This window comes from Vipera ursinii (assembly GCF_947247035.1).
Source record: "Vipera ursinii genome assembly, chromosome: 1".
In the NCBI taxonomy this organism is placed as follows: domain Eukaryota; kingdom Metazoa; phylum Chordata; class Lepidosauria; order Squamata; family Viperidae; genus Vipera; species Vipera ursinii.
Genome location: NC_139512.1, coordinates 99379982 through 99404028, shown reverse-complemented (window position 1 = coordinate 99404028; position 24047 = coordinate 99379982). Strand labels below are relative to the sequence as shown.

General features: G+C 39.2%; 1 protein-coding gene across 1 annotated transcript in view; it reads right to left on the bottom strand.

Annotated features, from left to right (window-relative positions):
* Positions 1-16008: 16008 nt before the first annotated feature.
* NRIP3 (nuclear receptor interacting protein 3) overlaps positions 16009-24047 on the bottom strand; it is a gene marked incomplete at its 5' end in the record, with an annotated part of 34816 nt that continues 26777 nt past the window's right edge. The window contains 4 exons of the mRNA XM_083374380.1: positions 16009-16163; positions 17377-17471; positions 17580-17629; positions 18510-18652. Of these exons, the coding sequence (XP_083230506.1) occupies positions 16148-16163; positions 17377-17471; positions 17580-17629; positions 18510-18652 (304 nt within the window). The 3' untranslated portion in view covers positions 16009-16147. The remainder of the gene's footprint in view (positions 16164-17376; positions 17472-17579; positions 17630-18509; positions 18653-24047) is intronic.

Sequence of the window (24047 nt, the reverse complement as noted above, 5' to 3'; positions counted from 1 at the left end):
CTATCCAAGGCAAGGACAACATGCTTTCTTGTGGGTTGTCTGTATTCTTACAACACAGTGAAGCATAACCTAACCACATGGGTTGGTAAAATGTGGCTGAGTTGAGTATGAAATGCACAGTTTCCTGGTTTTTGCAAATATTTATTCTTTGAAAGAAAATGTCTCAGGTATGTATATTTGTCCAAGCTGTGCAATGTAGTGCTTTTAAGAAGCCACATTAGAGTTCTGTTTCCAACTACTGCTGTTTCCAACTGCAAATCAAGATGGTTAGGAATGACATCCAGGTCCAGAGGGAGGGTTCTTTTGCATACTACTTCCTCAAAAACAAGAGTAAGAGAAAATGATTGTAGGGCATCTGATTGCCTTTTTGCTTGATTCATTAGGGCTTTCCTATCTTTATATATAAATTGCACATAGAAGCTTTCTTCTTGAGAATAGTTGCACTTTTGCACTTGACCTCCAGGAGCTAAAGTAATAATGATTGATGATATTTATCTCTTACTTACTATTTTTTCAAGAACTCGAAAGCATCTGGCACAGATGGAAATTTCCCTTTATTTCCCCCCCCCCCCCCCCCGGGAAGAACTTGAGAGGACAGGTTGAGCTGAGAGAAACCCAGTAGTCAAAAGTCACTCATATGCATTTCCGTGGCTGATAATGGACCCGGTTTCTCCCTTATCCAACATCTTAACTACTAGAATACATTAGTCACTTCCTGGTAATGAGAATGTAGCACACATGAGCTCCAGCAGGGCCTGCAAACATCCACCAGGCTTCCTGCCCTGTCTAACATAGCAGTTGTTTTTTTTCTTCCGAGAAGGGAACTAGATAAATGGGTGCAAGGGAGGCAGGGAAGAAACTGGAATGATGTAAAGCCTCAGCATCATTATTTTTGTGAAGGTGTCTGGACCCATACCGACACTCTTAAAAAACAAAAACCCAATGATTTACTTGGAACTATGGCTCTGCATCAAGACAAGTAAAAAAAACTACAACCCAACACTATTCCCCCCATTTTTTTCTCCATTCAAATGAGGTCTGATTATTCTTCCAGTATTTTAATTGTGAGAAGTTCTAACTCTCTTACACTTGCACTGACCTGAGGATCTGACTACCCAAGATCTTACATAAACTTGGTAAACTAAATGTCTCTAAATTTGTTAAAAACCAATCTCTCCTCTTTTTTATAACAGTCTGAAACCCAAAATAATGTGGTAACTTCCTTTCAAAAGATATTTTGAGTGAAAGTTAATATGTTCCACTGAATGACAAAGGAATCCAAACACCCTGTTGTTTATTAAGTACCTATGATTGTAAAACTTGAAATTAATAAAATATTTGTGAAAAAAACCCACATACCCTAAACTGTAATTAATATGCATAGGATATTTCTTTCTTCAACAGTCTTAACTGTAACATTTAGATTACAGTCTTCAATCAATACAGTACAAATAGCTTTGTATTGAAGTAACATAATTATTAAAATTACAATAAGGTAATCAAACTGGGTGGGGGGGAAGAATTCACCCATTATCTATATGTCTTTCCATTCTGAAAGTTGTATAATCCAATCCAGAAGGGCTTTGTCCAGGTCCGCCTGTCCTGGAGATTTGTAGAAACTAGCATATCTAATCTAGAGACTACCTTGCAAGCCAACATACTGCTGTACATATTCCATCAACTACTAGGAGCCATGCATATACTTAATGTTGGTACAAAATGGCCATCTACTGAGGTTTTTTGCTATTTCAGCATGCAACATTTTACCCCTGAAGACTAATAGCTAAAGATCTTTCCTCATATTTTTGTATTTACTACGCCAAAGTGATTTTAATGCTAATATGCTGGCATTTGGGCATGAATTTTCTAGTGTAGTCATGAGGTCAGTGGGTCAGATTTAGAATTTCATTGGATTAACTTTCTTCTCATTTCCTCCAGCATCTTAAATTCAGAGATTTCAGAACTTCTCCTGTGACAGCAGTTTGCACAATGTTTTCGATTAATAGACCCTAAGAATGTACAATCCTAAAATGTGTAACACTATTTATATCATGTCATGACCCTCCAAAGGTTTGAGCAAAGCATGCCCTACTTTCTCTGCATTTCCATGACTATTAGAAAAAGCTCCCTTTTCAATTTCCAGTTTCTTCATTGTATCTCACAGCTGCATTCAACTTTTGAGGGTTTTTTCTTCCAATTATTCACCAGAGTTTTGTAAAACTGAAATACAGTTAATTTATATGTCTGTGGCTAAAGAAATGAAGAATGAAAAAGCCTATTATATAAAATATATATCAGGACATAATATCCCATATATACCAAATATAGGGGTAGAAGCCAGAACCAGTTACATGTTCTTGATGGGGGATATAAATCCTAAAATAAGTTTTAAGTTAGCTTTTATGGCAGAGAAGGTGCAGATGATGACATTCAAATCTGGATTTAATTTGGCACAGTCAAGCAGCCAAGAGGACAGGCTGTCTGTCTGGGAACAATTTGTAAATCATATTGATAAGCTTCTTACAGGAAAAGCAATGTATAACTCATAAAAATAGAAAATGAATACCTGCTTCATCTGCCTCATCACACATGCATTATTAAAATGCTAAATGGAAGTGGTTAAGGGTGAATAGAGGGATTCGCGTGGATGAGTTGATTTTATATAAGCATATGGATATTACAAACTAAATCACAATTTATTAAATGAACTAAACATATTGCACCATTAATTATATGGTATGTATAAAATTGGTCAGACCTATTCCACATTATACCAATATGAAACAACTAACATTATCACTTAGCACAATGTATTATCAGTCATAACAAGAGCTATTAATCACATAAATTGCAAGCAAATTTCCATTTTCATACATTTCCATTATTTTTTACTTTGATATTCATGAAAAAAATGCAAATAGGTAAAAACTATTATAAAATAGTTTTGGGGCCTGGGTTGGATGCCTCTGGGCCCCCGGAGCGGGGTGTGGGATTTTCTATCCCCACGCCGTCTGGGAATGGCAGCAGACGATTGTACAGAGGGCCGAATCGACATCCGGGAGCGCGTCCCCACTGTCTCCAAGCAGTGATGTGCTCCGCCTCTCTGCTTTCGACCCATGGTTCCAGGAACGAGGGTGAGCAGCCACCTGAGCTTAGGCTTGTGTATTTTAACGCCAGGTCCATAGTTAATAAGGCTCCTCTCATCTGAGATTTGGTTGAGGAGGAGCGTGCGGACCTGGCTTGCATTATGGAGACCTGGTTGGGCCCAGAGGGTGGTGTCCCTCTGACTGAACTCTGCCCTCCAGGTTTCCAGGTGCTCCACCGGCCTCGGGCTCAGGGTAGGGGCAGGGGTGTGGCGGTGGTTGTGAGGGAGACCTTATGTCCGCGGGAGGCCACCGTTGTCCAGATATCTGGGTGTGAGTCACTCCTTCTGAGATGTGGCCCTATGGCTCAGTTGGGCTTGCTGCTGGTGTACCTTTCGCCCAGTTGCGTAGCAGCAGCCCTGCCTGAACTTCTCGATATCCTCTCGGGGTTGGTGATTGAGTTCCCCAAACTTATGATTTTGGGGGACTTTAATCTGCCATCCCTGGGGGGATCATCAGAGTTGGCTCGGGAGTTCATGGCTTCCATGACGGCCATGGACCTGATGCAAGTAATTCAGGGCCCGACTCATGGGGGGGGTCACACGCTCGATTTTGTTTTTCTATCTGGACGGTGGTTAGATGATCTGGGTGGGGGTTCTCCAATTATTATGCCCCTGTAATGGACCGATCATCATCTCCTGCGGCTGGCCTTCCATTTTGCCACCCCCCATCGCTGGGCCATGGAACCGACAAGATGGTTCCGCCCCAGGCACCTAATTGACCCTGAGCGGTTTCAGGTGGCGCTTGGGTCCTCGCCTGCCGCCTTTGCTCACAACCCGGCCGATGCCTTGGTGGAAGCCTGGAAAAGGGCAGCCACGGAGGCACTCGATCGTGTTGTACCCATGCGGCCCCTGACCTGGCGCAGATCCCAGTGGGCTCCATGGTTTTCCGTGGAGCTCCGGGAGATGAAGCGTTGGAGACGGGGCCTAGAGAGCTGTTGGAGATCCAGCCAGTCTGAATCCGACCGATTGCAACTAAGGTCCTCTATGAGGTCTTATCTCGCGGCGATGAGGGCGGCAAAGTCTCACTACTTTGCTGCCCTCATTGCGTCCGCAGATAATCGCCTGGCCGGGTGACCTGCTCCCTCCTTAATCAGGAGGTGAGAGAGGAGCCCTTGCAGGGTCGTGCCGAGGAGTTTAGCCAACATCTGGTGGACAAAATCGCTCGGATTCGGGCCGGTCTGGGCTCCGACTGGGCAGAGTCTGACGGAGGTGACACGAGCGGTCTTTGTGATGTTATCTGGGAAGAGTTCGATCCTGTGACTCCGGAAGATGTGGACAGGATCATGGGGAAGCTGAGCTACACCACGTGTTTATTGGACCCGTGCCCCTCCTGGCTGGTCTATGCAACTCGGAAGGGGACACAAGGCTGGCTCCAGGCAGTGATAACTGCTTCTCTGAGTGAGGGTAGCTTTCCTGCTGCCTTGAAGGAGGCGGTGGTGAGGCCCCTCCTCAAGAAGCCTGCCCTGGACCTGGCTATTTTGAACAACTATCGTCCGGTCTCCAACCTTCGCTTTCTTGCGAAGGTTGTTGAGAGCGTGGTGGCGCATCACCTCCCTCTGTTCCTGGAGGAAGCTGATTATCTGGACTAGTACCAATCGGGCTTTAGGCCCGGGTACAGCACGGAGACGGCATTGGTCGCACTGGTGAATGATCTCTGGCGGGCTCGGGACAGGGGTTGTTCCTCTGTCCTAGTCCTATTAGACCTCTCAGCGGCTTTCGATACCATCAACCATGGTATCTTACTGCAGCGTCTCAGGGGATTGGGAGTGGGGGGCACTGTTCTCCAGTAGTTCTCCTCCTACCTCCTGGGTTGTTCACAGTCGGTGCTTACAGGAGGGCAAAGGTCGGCCTCGAGGCCTCTCGTTTGTGGAGTTCCTCAGGGGTCGGTCCTCTCGCCTCTCCTGTTCAACATCTATATGAAGCCGCTGGGTGAGATCATTCGTGGTTTTGGAGTGGGGTATCATCAGTATGCTGATGATACCCAGCTTTTCATCTCTACCCCAAACCACCCCAGTGATGCCCTCGGTGTGATGTCCTGTTGCCTAGAGGCGGTTCGGGTCTGGATGGGGAGGAACAGGCTTTGGCTCAATCCCGACAAGACTGAGTGGTTGTACATTCCGGCATCTCGGGAAATTCAGTCCATTCCATCTTTAACCATGGGGGGTGAGGTGTTACCCCCCGTAGATAGGGCTCGCAACTTGGATGTCCTCCTGGACTCACAGCTCAGTTTGGAAGACCATGTAGGAGCTGTGACCAGGGGGGCTTTTGCCCAGGTTCGCCTGGTGCGCCAGTTGTGACCCTATCTGGACCGGGATGCCCTGCATATAGTCACTCATGCGATCGTGACCTCTCGTATAGACTACTGCAATGCTCTGTACATGGGGCTGCCCTTGAGGACCACTCGGAGGTTTCAGCCGGTGCAGAATGTGGCCGCGCGAGTTGTGATGGGGGTTTCCCGATACTCCCATGTAACACCTCTCCTCCGCGAGCTGCATTAGCTTCCAGTTGGTCATTACCTATAAAGCCCTAAATGGCATGGGTCCGGATTACTTACGGGAGCACCTGCTGCCGGCGTCATCTTCCCTTCGTCCTGTGCCCTCCCACAGAGAGGGCCTCCTCAGGGTACCGTCGGTCAGAGAGTGTCAGCTGGCGGCCCCCAGGGGGAGAGCATTCTCTGTGGGCGCGCCAGCCCTTTGGAATCAATTACCGGTTGAGCTCCGGATGGCTCCCGACCTTCGCTCTTTCCGCTGTGATCTGAAAACCTACTTATTTAAACAGGCCAGCCTGGTCTAAGGGTTTGGGGTATTTTTAATTATTTATTGTTAGGGCTTAATTAATTTAATCTTACTTTTAACTTTTGTATGTAGTGCTTTTATTGCCCTGTACACCGCCCTGAGTCCTTCGGGAGAAGGGCGGTATAGAAATTCAATTAAATAAATAAATAAAATCTACATGTGAATTTAAAGCTTTGTGCAGAACTATACAACAGGATTCTATTTCTAAATTCTTTCAATTGTATTTAATGTTCAACTTAGTACATCGGTAGAACTGGCAAGATCTTAAGCTAGTCCAGTGTGGGATACTTATTTCCCTTCTAACCACTTCAGTAGTCTGATGCATTTCCATACTATTCAAACAGTATGATGCTATACTACCCTTTCAAAATGCTAAATATGTGTACATTTGAAAACACCAGGGATTTCTGGTGCAGTGATGCCCTTTCCTGCCCATGCTTCTATCATTAAGCTAGAAGAGCAGAAAGAGGCTTCATCTACACAGCTCGCTTTCCTCCTTGAGATGGGAAGAAATTAAATAAATCTAAAATTCACTGGTCTCACAGGATTCCTCTTTCTGCACCTCCAGAATGAGACGGGCATGTTTACTACCCTCCTGCCACCAATAGAATCATTGTTTTTTTCCCCCAATCAAAAACAGACGTCAAGAAAGAGAGACAGTAAAGAGGAGACTAGCAAAGGAAGAGAAGATATGTCTGCAAAATCCCCAGGAAATGAACTTGACTAGAAGGGAGACTTCATATTTTTCTAAGGAATAAATATAATTGCTCCTGCAGCTTTCCACTACTTTGGAAGTTGGAAGATGATAACAATATTTTATATACATTTGATACAAAAACAAATCTGTTGGATTGGAAGTGGATGTAATGGGATTAGTATGTTTACTATCTATCAAAAACAGCTATACTCCTGGTCTATAGCCTAGGTTTGTTTTTAAAACCTGACCCAAAATCTTTTAGCCAAAATTCAAAGCTCTTGCCCAGCCTTTTCATGCTGTTGAATACAAATTTGACGGTGTTCTCCAGTGATGAGTATATGACTCACGGGACTTGGCATTTACTTCCAAGTACCCCTGCAGAGTTGGATAACAAGAATATTGATATCTGTTCCATCTTAATTTGAGCCATAGATTGCAAAATCTGCAAATACTGGTGAAAATGCCATGCTTACTGGAATATGTGGAAAAGGATATTTGCAAATGACACTCAAGTTTATTTTGCCAGGCAGAAAACAGCAGGCAGGCAGCAACAGAGTCCCAGATTTCCTGTTGCAGTTCTTAAACTCAGCATGTGCCCAATCATAATTAATATATAATGAAATTGACATGGAAAATGCAAAATTAATTACCGGTAACTCTAACACAGAGACCTTTTTAAAATGAATAATCCTTTCTGTACCACGAAGTCAGTTGGAATGCTGCTAGATCTTTACTCAAGCTAAAAATTGCGTCTCTACTGACAATGCTAGAGCTGAGCAGAAAGGCTTTTCAAAGTGGTGTTATTGTGATATTGAAGGAGTCCAGACAAGAAACCAAAATAATGAGTAATCATGTGACCTTTGTTTTAAGGTAACAGAATTCTTTACATCTGAATGTGCTTCCCTACTCCTTGCCTTCAATTTTCAGAGAACTAGGGAGGGTCCCTTCTGAGACATTTTCTCCATCCCCATTCTTCCTTTGGACTTAAATTTTATTTATTAGGGTTGCCTACCCTGTGACTTTTTCTCTGGTCTCCTAAGGTTATTCTCACAGCCCGTTAAACTAGCCCTGATGACACCAAAATGCAATGCACATTACATTTTCATGATGTAAGCTCCACCATTTATATTTGTGTCTGTCATGATATAAGCATGTAAATGTGAGTAAATAGGTACCACTTCAGTGGGGAGCAAACAGCGCTGTGATGTCATGCTGGCCGTATGACCATGGAAATGTCTTCAGACAGCGCCGGCTCATGGCCTTGAAACTGAGATGAGCGTTGCCCCCTATAGTTGGCAATGGCTAATGGAGTAAAATCCGCAGGGATTCCTTTTTTTTCTTTTCCTTGTCATGATGTAAGTATATAAGAGCCAGCATTTGCATAATATCACAAGGCAGATTTGATCACTTGCCTTCTCTCCCTCCCCTCCCCGCCCCCAGGACCTGTTGTTGTCATAGTGCTCTCTTGAGATGGACTGTCTGGGCCTCTAGGAATGATGGCGATCATCTTTCATTATTATTTATAATTAGGCTCCTAGATAAAAACAGCTCTTTCCTCAATGGGCAAGTTCTTTTGGAAAGCTTATTTCTTAGCACTATTTCAAAATAGCTCAGATTTTATTTTCAGAGGGATGTTCTGATTTCATAGAAACCTGGGCCTGAATGGACATTAGTACAGTATTCCTGATTCCAGGTCATTCTGGTCTTTAAAACCAAGCAACCTAATACAGGCCAGAACCCATACAGTGGAGCAGACCTGAGCAGCTGTGTAACTAAAGCCTCTCATGTGGCCTTTCTGCTCTCCTTTACTGAATTGGTTCATATTTTTTTTCATGCCATGTAAAGGGAGAGCCTGAATGACTCAACCAGGAGGTTTTAAAACCATTTGGAATAGGAAGAATGATGCTTAGGACTTGAAAACTGTTTCCCAATTCTTACTGAAATAAATGTCAAGAGTTACAAGGTGATGTTCCATGATTTTGCTTTTTTAAAGAAAAAATATGTAGTTGGTACAGAGGCCTAAAACAGTGTTGGTCTGAATACAGTAGTTCACTCAGTAAAGACTGCAAGGGATCCCATCAACAGCTGTTTGTAATAATGGAGGCCCAAAGTTGCAAAGGGGAACACATTGCCTGTATGATGAAATCCACATTCAAGAACATTAAAAATGGATATAGATCATGTTTTTGGCTATCCATGGTATTCCCAGGAATCCTCTCCGACATATCAGTACTTTTTCTATTCTGCTTCTGCAAAGCCCAGCTTTTACTTTTTTTAAAAAAAGAAAAGAATACAGGGAAAACCATTCTGATGGTTGTGGAAGCACAATTCCGATCTTTGTAGGTATAAACACATTCTGGCATATGAATATCTTTTTCAATGCCTACATGACTATTCTACCAAGTGATGGTCTGTGGTGTATTTCTTGACTGCTCATCCTTTACTGTTGATAATTGATTGTAGAAGGTAGATCCACTCTTCTCACATATTCATTGTCAGTTTTAAGGCTGATTGCTGTACCTTTTATTCTTTAGTTACCTTTATATTACATTTTAATCCATTTTTTCATTGCACTCCTTGACTTTCATCACTAGAGCTTATAGGTTATTTCCATATTCAGCTATCAGACTAATGTCATCAGCATAACACAGATTATTAATGCTTCTTCCTACAGTTTTAAAACCACATTCATCTTTTTGTAGTCTTTGAAATGGTAATAGCAAATTCTGAAATTGACAAGACGACTTTCATGCTGATGAAAGGCCAGCTCTCCAAAACACACACACATTACAAAGAAGAATAATAGTTGAAAAAATAATGCAGACAAGACAAGCATATAAACTAGTTTTGCTATAGTCAAACATCTTAGCTGCATGGTCAATTTTATATAGAAAGCATAGAGAATATGTGATAAAATGAAAGATGAAAGTAAATTCTGGCAAGAATCCCTCACAAAAGGCTGAAGAAACTGCATACAAAATATTGAGTAATCTAATTTTAATTCCAGGTATTAATTTGAGGGATTATACTATACCTAATACTGAATGTATTAAATAAGAAATTCAAGCACAAGATATACTGAATGTTTTGGCTGTAGAAAATACAGTACATGTTGCATTTCACAGTCTTCCATAAGAACAATTTTATCACTAATGGCACAAAACTTAAAATGAGGGCACGTGGGAGAGGAAATTTAGTGTGGGGCATCCATTTCCTAAGCCCTGCCAAGTTGTGCCAGCCAAACAGATGGCAGCAGCTTTTTTTTTCCCTTTATCCCTTTTCAGGCAATTTGGGAAGAGGGAAAATTTTTTACTTTTTGGCAAGTATCAATGCCAAATTCAAAGCATCCTTTACTTGATACTGTAATATTAAATATTGGATTTGGATCTAGTTTAAGTCCCCACTCAGTCAAGGAAGTCTTACAGGGTGACTATGTGCCAGTCATGCTCTTTTAAGTTCAAATTGTCTCCTCACAAGATTGTTACTGGGGGATAAAATTGGGTATAGTGAGACTTCCATGTAACAAATCACTTGAACTCTCACAGAAAGGCAACTATACAATACATAAATGTATCTTATTCCCAAGTAAGCATGCATAAAACCTCCAGTTTCAGCCTCTTTAATCAAAGCTACAAATAGCAACATTATGTCAGTTTTGTTTTATATACTGTAAAACGGGGGTCTCCAACTCCTAGTTTGTGGACTGGCACCAGCCAAAAAACGGGCCGCGCAAACAAGCGAAGCCCCATCTGCAAGATGCAGGCAGCACATGAAACCATACCCCCTCTAGTTCGTGGAAAAACCTCTCTCCATGGAACCGGTCCTGGTGCCCAAAAAGTTGGGGACCGCTGCTGTACAGCTAAAGATCAAGGAATCCTACTGTAAACACAAATATATATCCAATTGTTTAAAAATTGTTAAATATTATAGTATAATTTGCCCTTAATCTAGGTAAGGCTTTTACAGACAATTAAGAATGAAGCAAGTTCCAATTTCAAGATTCCCAATAAAATAGTTAGTAAGCTCCAGGAGTATCTGCAGGGCTAGGTCAAAAAAGTCAAGATAATGGCTTGCAACCATGCAATCCAAGTCCTACTTTTTTATCTACGTTTTACCTACGTATAAAAAAACAGTTCTAGCACCATCTTTCAGTTTTTGACCCACTGCCAACAGACATGCCTTGCAAGCTCAGACAAGGTAGGAAAGCATACAGAACATGGCTTCTGGAATTCCTTAATAGCAGCAGAGTCGTGTGTCCCAAAATGGAACAGTCACCAAAGCTATGAGCTGCTGCCTGTTCCTCAATGGTGGGAATGCATTGGGGTAATTTACTCTTCTCTCTCCATCTGTGCAGTACCTGGTTGGCACATTTTTTAAAACAATCTTTGATTTCTCCTATCGTGCCATATTTGGTTGTGTTCTGTTTTTGAAGGCTTATCTTGTTGACTGATGGAAAGGCAGGGTCCCAAACTCCCATGCACTTCTCCCCCCCCCCCCCAATGGATTGGAGAGAATAAAAAGGAAGAATGATAGATGCTGGAGGTGTATATAGGGGAATTGAGGTTCTGCTTAATGCTTCTTGAAGGCATCAGGCTAAGGATGTTATTAAAACAGCTGTTTGAGCCTCTGTCTGGTTTAAGGGTTCTTTTCATGATTTCTAAGGAAATAGGGCTTGAAAAACATGTGAAGTTTTCAAGATTTTGCATCTTCTCTCATCCTCTCATGTCCCAAAAATCAAGAATTCCATGCCAAGTATTCATGGTCACTCTGTTTTTGTAGTTTCTTCTCTCATCAGTTGTTGTTGTTGTATTACTAAAAAGTGAAGTTCTGCGGTCTGCTCCTTGTGCTTGAATGGTGTTTTTTTATTACTTAGGAACTGGTATCAACCTTATTGCTGGTAAATTTGTCAGCTTACAACTATCTACAGTGCAACTTGACTAATTAGGATCAGCATCAGATTTAGTGCCTTATATCTGGTGTCCTATTCTCTGCCCATAAGCAAATCAGAATTGTTTAGTTTGGGTGACATTTACTTTTTATTTTGGCGCAACACAAACAAGCATTTGCCAAGGTTACAGTCTCTCACCACTTTTTCTCATTTTCCCAAGATATTTTCTTGATCTGAGGCAGCAATAAATAAGAAAAAAAACAGTGTTTGATACAGTACAATAATCTCTGTGGCCACTGTCACCCCCCAAAAAGCAAAGTAAATTCTGCGTTAGAGAATATTGCATGTCCAAACCTTGGATGAAATGCCCTTTATATATAGTTTTTTCTCCGTTAATTAAGAGCCAAATTGTATATTATATAAGGGAAAATTTTCAGGTAATTCTAGTTAGAATTCTGGAAATTCTGCAATTCAGTTACGTCAACGGTTAGCAAATATTCTGGTTGTAAGTCAAATGAAGCGCCTTTGAAAATATTTGGGAATAGTAAGGAAAAGAAAGCTACGTGCTGTAAAATCCTGAATTTCTGAGCTTTCTGCCTCAAGAAATGGAGCCAAGAAGAATGGAGATATTTTATTTTTCAGTCTTCATTCAGGGAAAGCAGAGCAGAATCGGGGAAAAAAGGAGATCCTTGCTTGTTATTACTACCCCTAATACCTGTAGGGATCAATAGAATAAAAGATGCAAAGAGCCAATACTTCTGTATCTTAATTTCCAGTATTAAATTCAGCTCATTCAGCCTTAACAATCTGGTATTCTCCACTGTCAGCTTAATCAACAGCCATGCTGGCTAGTGGATTGCAGTGGTTATATTCTATGCATTCACAGAACACCACAGAAGGCTGACCTAGTTTCTTTCATGGTTTTTTTATCGAATTAGTTGCAGCAGAGAGAATCTAGATCAGGAGTGCACAACAGTGTTAAAACTCTCCTCTTGGAACTGAAGCACAATGAAAATATTTTCTCCCTAAATTGCTAAAACTGGAATGTGGAAAGAAAATGAAAATGATTCCAATAATGGTGCATCAACATAAAATACACCACCAAAACAAGCTATTCTCAAAGTGCACTTCTAACACAATAACAATTTTAAACTGCTGTTAAGGCAAATTTTCTGAGCAATACTCTTTTAAATCAAAGGGATGTTAAGAAAACTCATAATATGTTTTCCTATAAGTAACAACCCGATAAGAATTCTGTACTTCCAAATTTCACATTGGAAGAACCCAAGAGGATCTGCATGCCAGCAGCGAGGAGGAGTCCTTTTGGATTCCCAAATGCAGCTTACTTATGGGGCTTCTCCGTCAAAGCAAAGCTGGGAACACACTTTAATTTTCATTAGACAGGCTATAAGCTAATGAATAGATAATATTAATTTATCTGGTATATTAAAAAAGGGCAATATTCTAGTAGAATGGAGATATGAGTTGCAACAGAATCAGTTTTTAATGTGAACACGTGGGGAAAAGTTAAATATATGAGTAGTAATTCCTATTCCTTACTACCTTTCATATTAACTATACTTGAATTCAATTGAAACTATAGTAATTTGTTGTCCTTGCTTGATTAACTTTGCTTTGTCCATGTTTCCTTTTACAGAACAGCTCCAACAGGCATATTGTTTTCTCTTTTTCCATGAGCTAATGGAATACAATCCTTTCACAATCTTTCCCTCACTTTCATGCAGGATGCCATTTCTTTTGCAAGAGAAAGGGAAGTTCCTACGCATCTAGACTCACAGACACAGAATCGCCCCTCACAAAGGAGCACCATATTTGCCTCACAAACAGAATAACAGAATAAAATCAGAATACAGAATAAAAATCAGAGTGAATCCAGTGGACGAGGCTCCTGTAAAGCTCTTAAGAATCAATCATGTATACTTTAATAGAAGTTTATTATATTTTATTTTTGTCAGCACAGTAATAAACACTCAAGTAATAAATTCATGAAACCAATGACATAGTTTACTTAGACAAATATATGTTTCTTTTAAACCAGAGATATACATAGTGCAGTTCATCTTGCAAACACAGAATTTTTCTTTTTAAAAAAATATGTACAAATGTTATAAATACTAACCAGAGTAATGACAGACATAAAGAAAAAAATATTTCCAAGCTTGTATTTTGTCAATAATGTCATAGTCAATGATAAACAGGTGTTGCCAATCCAACTGCAGAAAGCCAAATTATAACTTATTAAAACATGGACTTAGAGGTCCAGAAGTAGATGTATTTTATCTGTACTGCAGCTTATTCTCTTCAAATATAGACTGAACAAATCAAATAATAAAAATTGACCTAACTCCAAAAATGTTGACTCTACATTCATTAGAAATAGATTCCAGTGCTTTCATTGATGTAATGATAGTTCTTAACAATATAAATACATATTCAACACAAATTCTTATTTGATAAGTTAATAAGGATGCAATGTATTTTAAACTGTTTTTGCATCCATTATATTGATATTGGCACAGACACACGTAGAGACGCACACACAACTCTACTGAAGCCCCTTTCCAGCAAAGCACTTAATATATTGTAATCAGAAGCATATCTGTGATGCTAACTATATGACCCATGGAATTCAAGGCTAGTAATCATAGCAACTCAAGCTTGCTATAATGGCTTTAGCTGTACTAAGGACAGAAGCTCAAGAGAAATATCTTGATTGAACAGTAACAGTTATGGAAGATTATCTACAGAACAGCTCCCCATATTCCTAAAGAGTGAATGTATATTAAAACAGCTGTCCAGTATATATATATATTTATTTGTTTGCATGAGTTGCTATGCAAGCAAGGAATAATTCTTAGGATCATCTTGCATCTTGTCACAATAGTGTGAAGATAATAGTTTTATGCATTTTTATATGCATGCTGCCACAGTTTTTTGACTACTGCAGCATACTCCCAATTTGCAGACCACCTCACTTGTAGTGGAATCATAAGATGAATGGAAAGTAAACATCCTGTGCACACAGTCTCAATAGGCTTATTCTAAGACAAATTCACAGTTAATTAGTTGTTTCAAAAACAAAACACAAGAAAATGTCACTTTGGAAATGTCCATAGATAGATCTATATTACAGCCTTCTTGGAAATTTTAAATTACAAAGAGAAAGTTATGAAGAGAACAGGAAAAATTATTAAATGGTTAACACTGTTTGGTAATAGTTGATGTTATTGAGAATCTAGTAGTCACCCATTAGTGAGAAGCCCAAATAAAGTATGGCTAAAAACAAAGACACTGAATATGTTGTCCTAGAAAGACTCTTTCCTGTAACATTTAATGCACACACACATATTTATCTTGCTATAATCTATGCTCAGATTCTGAACAAGAAGACTGGATCAGTGTTAAAACATACTTTTAGATCTTTTGGCAAGTATGAATAGGTCAGTATATTACTAGCAGGAAATGGACAATCATGATGGATACAGATGACCTTGCCATTAAAATGATGCATCCGTATTTAAATCTGGAATGCTAGTAGACAAGCAAAGAAAAAGGGACTAATTGAGTTCTCAAATTTAACGACCTATTGCTATGCAGCAAATTTAATGTATGATTATAATAATATTGTAAATATTAGCATTGAAACTAACATATATTGAAATTCTCTTCAAGGCTGTAATGTGATTTAAAAAATAAAATTTGGCTTCCAACCTCTTTCTGTTAACATCAACATTTCATATGGAAGTTTTGAAAATTCTGAGAAATACATACATTTGAAAAATACATAAGACTTGATTCAAAGTAACCCTTCTGAGAATAGAAGGATTCTTTTCATTTGTGGGGAGAAATCTGTGAATATGCTACTAGAAGAAATTAGGGAGGTGATTTTCCTTCTTCCCTGAAGACCTATTCTCTCCTTGCAATCATATACTACTCTTGAAAGTCTACCAATCCTTTGGAATTTGGAAGAGAGGTGGCAAATTGGTGAAAATGGTACCTCCTTCCATTTCCACGCAAAGAACAATTTCCATAAGTAAAATGCTACTGAATAAGAACCTTAGATCAAGTTATATTATTACAATCAAACCATTACGCAATTCCTTTCAATTAAAAAAAAAATCCTCCACAACTTTTGTGAATTACCCAGATGAAAGCTCTTCAATAATGTCAAACAATTCACTGTTATCCGCTGGAAAAGCTGATTAACAGAAGCTATTCATAGCAGCTAAACACAACTGGTTCTAAAAAAAAAGTTACAAAATCATCTTTTCCCCAACCCTAATTTTGCAAGAGGAGGTTTATTTCACAAATCCATTTGTAACAAAAATTAGATTTCAGTAGAATCTGGAAATCGTACTTGGAGGGCCAGACCGAGAACACCATTTTTAAGACTGGACTTAGATGTCCACTTACACGTCATAATCCAGATTTTCAACATAATAAAGAAAGGTATGAAGCTGTCCTAAACTCCTGAAAAATAGATGTTGTTTCATTTAGCTACAGTTTAGCTGTAGTCTAGCAGGTTGAAATTATTGGTAGTGACATCTTCTTATTGAACCACACAGTATTTCTCTTTCTCCAAAGCCAGCATTATATTCTCTTCATGCATCAGCAGAACTGAAATGAGATGAATGGGACAGTCTCTCAAAAGAGAGTTATTTTTTTGCCTTTTCCCCCACCTCCCAACTCTTAGAGCAAGGATATGCCCAGTGGAGGACGCTCTGCTCATGCAATATATCAAAGCCGCACACTCTATGAGAGCCAGGGCTACTCCCCATTCTTCTGATAGGAAAAAAACTGTAAGGCAACGCCATCTGTATGGCTAGCACAAGCAAATCTGGAGGAAAAAGGTACCTGCCTTTTCCAGGGACACTTCCCAGGCTTCCAGTTGTGTGCTACAGCACTGAACCAGGAGCGCAGGTGGCTGCCATGAGGATGTGCCCTAGGAAATAACTGTTTAGCAAGTAAGGCACCTCATAATTTTTTTTCCAGCTGTGTGTAAATCTTACAAATTCCATCTCTCTAATGTCTGACATTTAAGGCAAAGGGGAGCTGATAACAAAACTACTTGGAACAACTTCCAATGCTCATTTTATTGTAGCATTAAGTCTTTTCTCAGAAGAACCTATTTCTTAAGAGTCAACTTTTATGATAGGACCAGACCAAGAATGTTTGCTGCCTGAGGTTACCCGCTGTCCATTTCCCACTTGAATAAAAAGCACAGCATCCAAAATTAGTGAAGTCATTTAGAATAGGCACCAAAGGCAGAAAAATGCTCTTACCATTATTAAAAATATGGTAACAAATGAATTCTTGCTTCCTTGCTTTCATGACATTTTACATCAACTGCCCGAGGCACCCGTAACAACTCTCCCAAAGTACACACATAAATAGTTTAGGAGCAAAGTGGTAACAGGGCTCTTTTTAGATGTGATATGTTGAACAGTATATCATTATTTTGTTTCTTTTGGCAACGTACCAAGAGAAATGATAAAATGCCATCAAAGAAAACAAGTTCAAGAGTTATTGAATAGGGAACACATTTCTAGGCACATGAAAATACAGATGTGGCTCGTTACTCATTAAAAAACCCAAGCTTTCCACCACATATTACTTAGCACTGAAAGCTTTCTGGGCATTCATTCATGTTACTTTTCAATAATGTAATAATAAATACACCATTGATAGTGCATAGTGAACAATTATGACAGCGCTCTGGCAACAAACAAGATCAATCCTAACCATTTGTCCCACATATTCATCATGCTGATAATTTAACTGTATAACTTCCCCTTACATCTCAGTATAGCCTGACAGTTAAAACACTCACTTCTCTTCATGAATAGAAGCATTATTGACAAAAGGAATTTCTTCCTTGTCTGTCTTCCCCAGGATCAGATTTTGTTTCTCCAAGTTTATCACACACTAAGAAATAAAGATGAATAAATTAAAATACATTAGAAAATAATTAAAATTACTTGAGTAAAAAGGATAAGGATGTGCAAAAGGAAGACCAAGAAAAGAGAAGTTTACCTTCAAATATTTCAGTGTTTGTAATCCCAGGGAGAAGCTTTTCTCATCTTCTGGAAAAAAAATACAATTTTTGATAGATGAATACAAATTCAGATAGATGTATTTAAAAAAGAGCTTTATAGGAGCTCTGTTGCTATGAAGCACATTAAAGATATAATGTGATATTGTTACTTTTCTCAATTCCTCCTCCCCACTGGATGTCCAGAACATCTTGTAGAAGTGCTTTTCGAGTACCACCAAAACAGTGGCAGTTTTGCAATTTTTAATTCCCCAAATTTTGAAAAAAAATATTTTAGAATTTTCCAGAACAAAAAAGTAACAAAACTATCATGTTTCATTATCAATCACATATTTGACTCACTGGCTATGTCCTTGTGATCCTTGGAAGTTAAAATACAATATAAATTGAAAAAGTGTTCTCCACCTGCAACAGATTGTTTCTACTATAATACATGTTCCGCTACTATCAAACAAAATTTTGTGTTGCAAAATACTATACAACCAATATAATCAGGAGTTATTGTTATTAAAATCCAGAGGCTACCCAATCCTAGAACAACTCTGGACAACTTACATTTTAAAAGAAATCAGTAAGAAATAAAAAAAACCTATGTCCAGGCAACCTGCACTCTATATATTATAAAACACAACCAACAGAGATCCACAACCACCTGTAGTCCTGAGAGAACAGCTACTTTTTAAAAGATTTCCAGAACATCATCTGGGTGAAAACCATACAAATATCTCTCTCTCTCTCTCTCTCTCTCTCTCTCTCTCTCTCTCTCTCTCTCTCTCTCTGTGTGTGTGTGTGTGTGTGTGTGTGTAATTCCAGAGGGCAATTATGGGGGTGGGGAGTAATTGGTTTATCATGGTTCTAAAAATTTATTGGTGAAAGACTTGATTATATGCAATGTGTCTATAAGCACTTACCAGCCACAACAACTGCAGAACAATCTACATGGACAGTCCCCATTATAAGAGGCAGATGTTCCAGATGACCAATCGCTTTCATATTATTTGGCAATGAAATCTTCTCACCTTCTGATTTGCAGGTTTTCATATGCTCTTTTAACCTGAAGATGGAAATAAAACAACTGTGCTAATATCAGAAGTAAGTTCATTTTAGGGAGAAGATGTGATGAAATGTGTACCTAAAGGAGCAGTGGAGGGGGGGAGTTTTGGCAACACAGAATTTTCCCAGAGAGAGGCCCAGATTAAGAGTCTATATAGTCCCAAACTGAAAGTGGGAGGGGGAATAGATTCAGGGTAGCCACACCCTAGAGCAGGGGTAGGAAACCTTGGCTCTTTTATGCAGTGCTTTTTTGTAAAAGAAAAAGGTTGACGGAACTCACACGTCATACAACCCGCTTTGCCTGCCCTACAAGGTTCCATCCAAAAAAGGTGCCGGAACTGTGTTCTGGGCGTTCTATGACCAAAAAAACCCTGCTTTTATGACTCATGGACTTCAACTCCCAGAATCCCTGAGCCAGTATGGCTGGCTCAGGAATTCTGGGAATTGAAGTCCATGAGTCATAAAAGAGCCAAGGTTGCCTACCCCTGTCCTAGACTCTCTCAGGATATAACTAGTAGGTTATAACGTTATAGCTTTAGATAGGCAAGATTTTGGCCATTATGTGTAAATAATTAATTGGATTCAATTGGATTTCATTGTGTTCTCTGTAACCTTGGCCGACAGGAGGGCAATATATGTTGCACTCTATATACTAACCCTAAACATGTCAGTCTAAAATATCTATTTGAAGTCCAAAGTCCTTCCTGGCTGCCTTTCTTTTCTTTCTTTCTTTCTCTCTCTCTCTCTCTCTCTCTCTCTCTCTCTCTCTCTCTTTCTTTCTCTTTCTTTCCTTCCTTCCTTTCTTTTTCTCTCTCTTTCTTTCTTCTTTCTCTTTCTTTCTTCCCTTCCCTTCCCTTTTCCTCTCTCTCTTTCTCTTTCTTTTCTTCTATTGTGAATAAAATATTACTACAATATGCATGCCTGTTTCCCCAAGATAGAGGTTGTTGCAGCGCTGGCCAGTTCTTTCAGGCTGAGTATAATTCATATAGTTTTCATGCCCATGGCCAGGCAAACAGCAGAAAAAAGTTTTGTCATTTCCCTTCTTCTGGGATGCTTTTTCAACTTCCAAGTCTAGCTTGGTTATTTCCTAGTGGTTTTCCCACCGTGCTTAGTTCCTTAGCGCCAGACAACTGAATGGCAAGAAGATATAATTGCTTTTCATGAACTCTCCAAGAGTACTACCAGTACAAAGAAAGAAAAATAATTCTAACCTAGCCTAATGAAAGTGAGAAAGCAGAATTGATAACAAAGAGAGAGATTATATAAAAATTACTATTGATTATATTGAGTTGCATGGCTAAATATTGTTTTACAAACAAAAATTAAGAAAATTATGTTTAAAAATGTTGAAACAAAGCAAAAGGGCTAGTGATATAATTGCAGCTGCCATAATGTGTGTTAGATTTGATATCTTATCAACCTACACTGAGAACAGAGAATCTGAAATATTGAATTACAAGACATGAATTACAAGAGCATCTGTTTGCTTCAGTTCATGATTTTTAAGCCACTTTTTTACAGGGAAGGATAGCAAGGATGTTTGTGCTAAAAAGCAGATTGTGCTATTCTGCCTTCATGAAAAATAGGGAAAAATTGTTAAGATAATTTTAACATTTGGCAAACCTTTCATATTTTGCTAATACATGATGTTCTATTGCTCTGTCAAGTATCAAATGTGAATCATGGACACACTTTTAGTTTTTGACCTTTTTGCTGTTCCCTTTCATAAAGGATATGCAATCTGTAGTCTTCCAAGTGGCTCCTGATAGTCCTGGATACAATTCCCAAAGCCCCCCTTCTCATTGCCAAAGTGTAATTTTTAAGATAGCAGAAAGATAAAAATAGCAATTTTAATTTTTGTGCTGACCTACTTGTTTTTGGAATGAGGTCCCCAGCATCCCACTTCAAGTGTGGCCCTCAATTAAAAAACCAGTGCCTCCCTCTGAAACAAAATTGTATCTATAGATTTATCACAACAGAGATTTTTTCTAAGGATTTCCATATTATTTACTTACAATTACAAATTGTTTTTCTTTTCCCTTGATAGATTTTTGTTATTTTTGCTAAACTTATATGCCACCTTTTTTCTAGGTTTCTGTTCTGACTCTTCCACCCCGAAGACCGGCCCATAGCCTCTCGCTTCTCTCCTCTCCTCAGCCTCCGTCGCGCCCGCACATCAATCACTGGCCCCGTGTGATCCTCCTCTCCTGAATCTCTTGCCTCAAGGCATGAAGATCTCAGCCTTTCCATCTGGGGGCTGGCGGACAGCCCAGGATCCGCGTCTGTCCCTGGCTGCGACAGCTCCAATCCTTCATCCACATTGGAGCTTTCAGCTGGCCCTGATGTTGGGCCTGACGCTCACTCCTCTGAGTCAGCTGTGGAATGCTCCGGTGGGCGACAGGCCACAACAGTTTCAAGGCAATTAACACAGGGATCTTCCTTTATTTTAGTCTCATAACAGCCCTGAAAGCTAAGCCAAAATAGGGTGACTGGCCCAAAGTCGCTCACTGAATTTCTATCTTGACTCTTTAATGCTAGTCTAATATTTTAACCATCACAACATACTGTCTATCTTGGGCATTTTTGCACTTTCCTCTGTGCATGTGTACTCTGATCTCATTTTAGAACTCAGTTGGTATATGTGAAGTTTCCGAGTGTGAAGATTATAAACTGAAAATTTAACCCTGCGCTCTTCAGCTAAATCCATGCAACACATAACACAATGCAAACTGAAAGCCCCAGACTATAAGAAATAGACAAGAATGGGATGTGTAGAAAGTTAACTTTTCTACTATTGATCTAAAGAGGTTATAAATTGTTGATTGGGAACAATTAGTATTATTTAGGTCGGTGTAGTGATGAAGGCATCACGCTAAGAATTAGGAGAACATAAATTCTAATCCTGCCTTATGCATGAGCCCAGCTTTGTGACCTTTGACTAGTCATTCTTTCTCAGCCCTTCGAAGAAGGCAATGGCAAACCACTTCTGAAAAAGCTTGCCAAGAAAACTGCAGGGACTACTAGTTCAGGCACTTGCTAGGAATCAACACTGACTTGAAAGCACAAAAAGAATAAAAATAAAAAGTGACTCAGAATAGCAACTTATTAGGAACATGTATAATAGCAACATTTTGGGGAAAAAATGATACAATACAATGTAAAGATCAGTGCAAAGGAAAACAGAAATCCATTATCATATAGGGTAAGAATTTCAACAGATGTACCTTCACAAAGGAATACAGTAGAGTCTTGATTTCAGGGGCAATTTGTGGGAAGAGCTATCCATAAAATCTGAACATCTGCTAAATTTATGTCATTTGTGTAAATATCATGATTTATAATAAGCCCCTCAGCTTAATAGACATTAGTAAATTAAATGGGGTGAAGTCTGAAAATGTCCACCGTACAGTATCTGGCTTATTAAACTGGGGTTTTACTGTAATAAAGAAAACAGTACCTGCTCAATTCCTTCTACATATAAAAGCTCATAAATCTCCTATGCTCCTACTGAATGTTTATGGAGATTCTCAGTCATCCAGGTCATAGTCATCCCAAAGATGCTTTTTCACGAGGGAACTGGACTTGTTTTTCTTTCTCAAAAGAAAAATAAGAAAGTCCAGCTGCCTTGTGAAAAAGCATCTTTTGGACTACTGTCCTACTGATTCTGGACCAGAGCGGGACAAATGTTTTTCTGCTAAAGGCTTTATTTCATCACAGGTGGTTTAATTGGAAATGCATTCAGTGCCGGTGGTAGGCAGTCCCAGAATCTTTCTTTATTACTACTTTATTTCTTTGTAGACCACGGGAATGATGGATAAAATAGCTCTCTTTAACTGTAGCAATCATAAAAAATAAACCTTAGCAATCTTGCTAAGTATGGATTTGGTGACTTTTGTATCAGATAGATCTACATATGAAGATTATTTTACAAAGCATTTTCTTCATGAATCCACAGTAAGTTATGGGATTTTATATTTACATATTAGCTATTTTGTGATCTTCTCTAGAATCTTCCAATGTACTGATTTTAGATTGGTTGACCTGTGGTTCCCTGGTTCCTTCTTTTCCCCTAATTTGGATAAGAATGACATTGGCCAGTACCTGGGATTTCACCCCAGATTCTCAAAAGCAAGAAACGGAAGATCAGCCAAACCAAGAAGCCAGGTTTATCCAATATTAGAGCATGTAAAACAATTGGTCTTGGATGTCTGAATTCATACAAGGTCAATAAATATTACCTTCTTTATATTTTCTGTCGAGCTCAGGTTAAAATCCTTCTATTTACAATTGTTCATTAGGACATATATCCTTCAAGGTGACTGAGCCAAAAATAGGAGTTGAATAGTTCTTTTCATTATATATTAGCATTTCCTCATCTTCACCAAGCAGCTGATAAACCTTTTTCCTTACTCTTATTTTGAATATTGATGAAGCCTTTTTTACTCCTTGCATCATCTGTTAATTTCATTTCATTTGGTGATTTTACTTTCTTGAAACCTGTACAATTCGTTTTTGTTTCCTACCCTCTTATAAAAGTCCCTTTTTCCCTCTCCCAGGTCATTAATGTTTTCTAATTTTTTATTAACTCACATCCATTTCTCTTGTGGCTGAATTTTATTTAGCACTCAATTTATTAAAAACTGCTTTTTTGAAGGCCAACAGTACATGGCATAGAGCCACCTTGAGGACTGTATATGTCTCTCATACTATCTGCCCAGCTGATTCAGTCTTGCAGGGTTGGCAAACTTTGGGTCCATTCAACAATGCCATCTATCAGTGACCCTGTAACTATACCTTCTCTGTAGCAGGACCTGCACTCTGGAATAAGATTCCCCTCAAGATCTGGATGGCACCCACCCTGTTGTTTAGAAAGGCCTTGCAGCCTGGATCACTGCCCAAACCTTGGGTGAGGGAGAGTGAAGATCCCTTCTTTTCACCATCTGTATCTCCTTTTTAAAATCTGTCTTTTGTACTTTCTTTTAGTTGTGAGCCACCCAGAGTAATTGGGAATTAGGTGAAAGAAAGTTAATAAAGATATTCAAATATATTCAGCTTGAGGTGCTCTTAAAATCAAGAATACCGTTATTTTATTTTTAGTCCTCTTTCCCAATTTCTATTCATTTCACTTTGTTAAGTTTTGTTTAATCAGCTTAAGCAAGATTAGCTGATCTGTCTGTTCCTTAATCAACCTTCCAAATGGAAGAGAGCTAGTAGCAAGAGAAGTCTGACATTTTCTGGAAAGATATGCATCACAGAATTTACCTCCCAAATGATAAAGAGTAATTCTATTCCTTCCTGAGTATGGAGAAGATTCATAATGTGCTTCTAGAAAACTTTGCCCACTTCTTTTTCTTGGCTGGAGAATATATAGTACATATCAACAACTATATTATTTT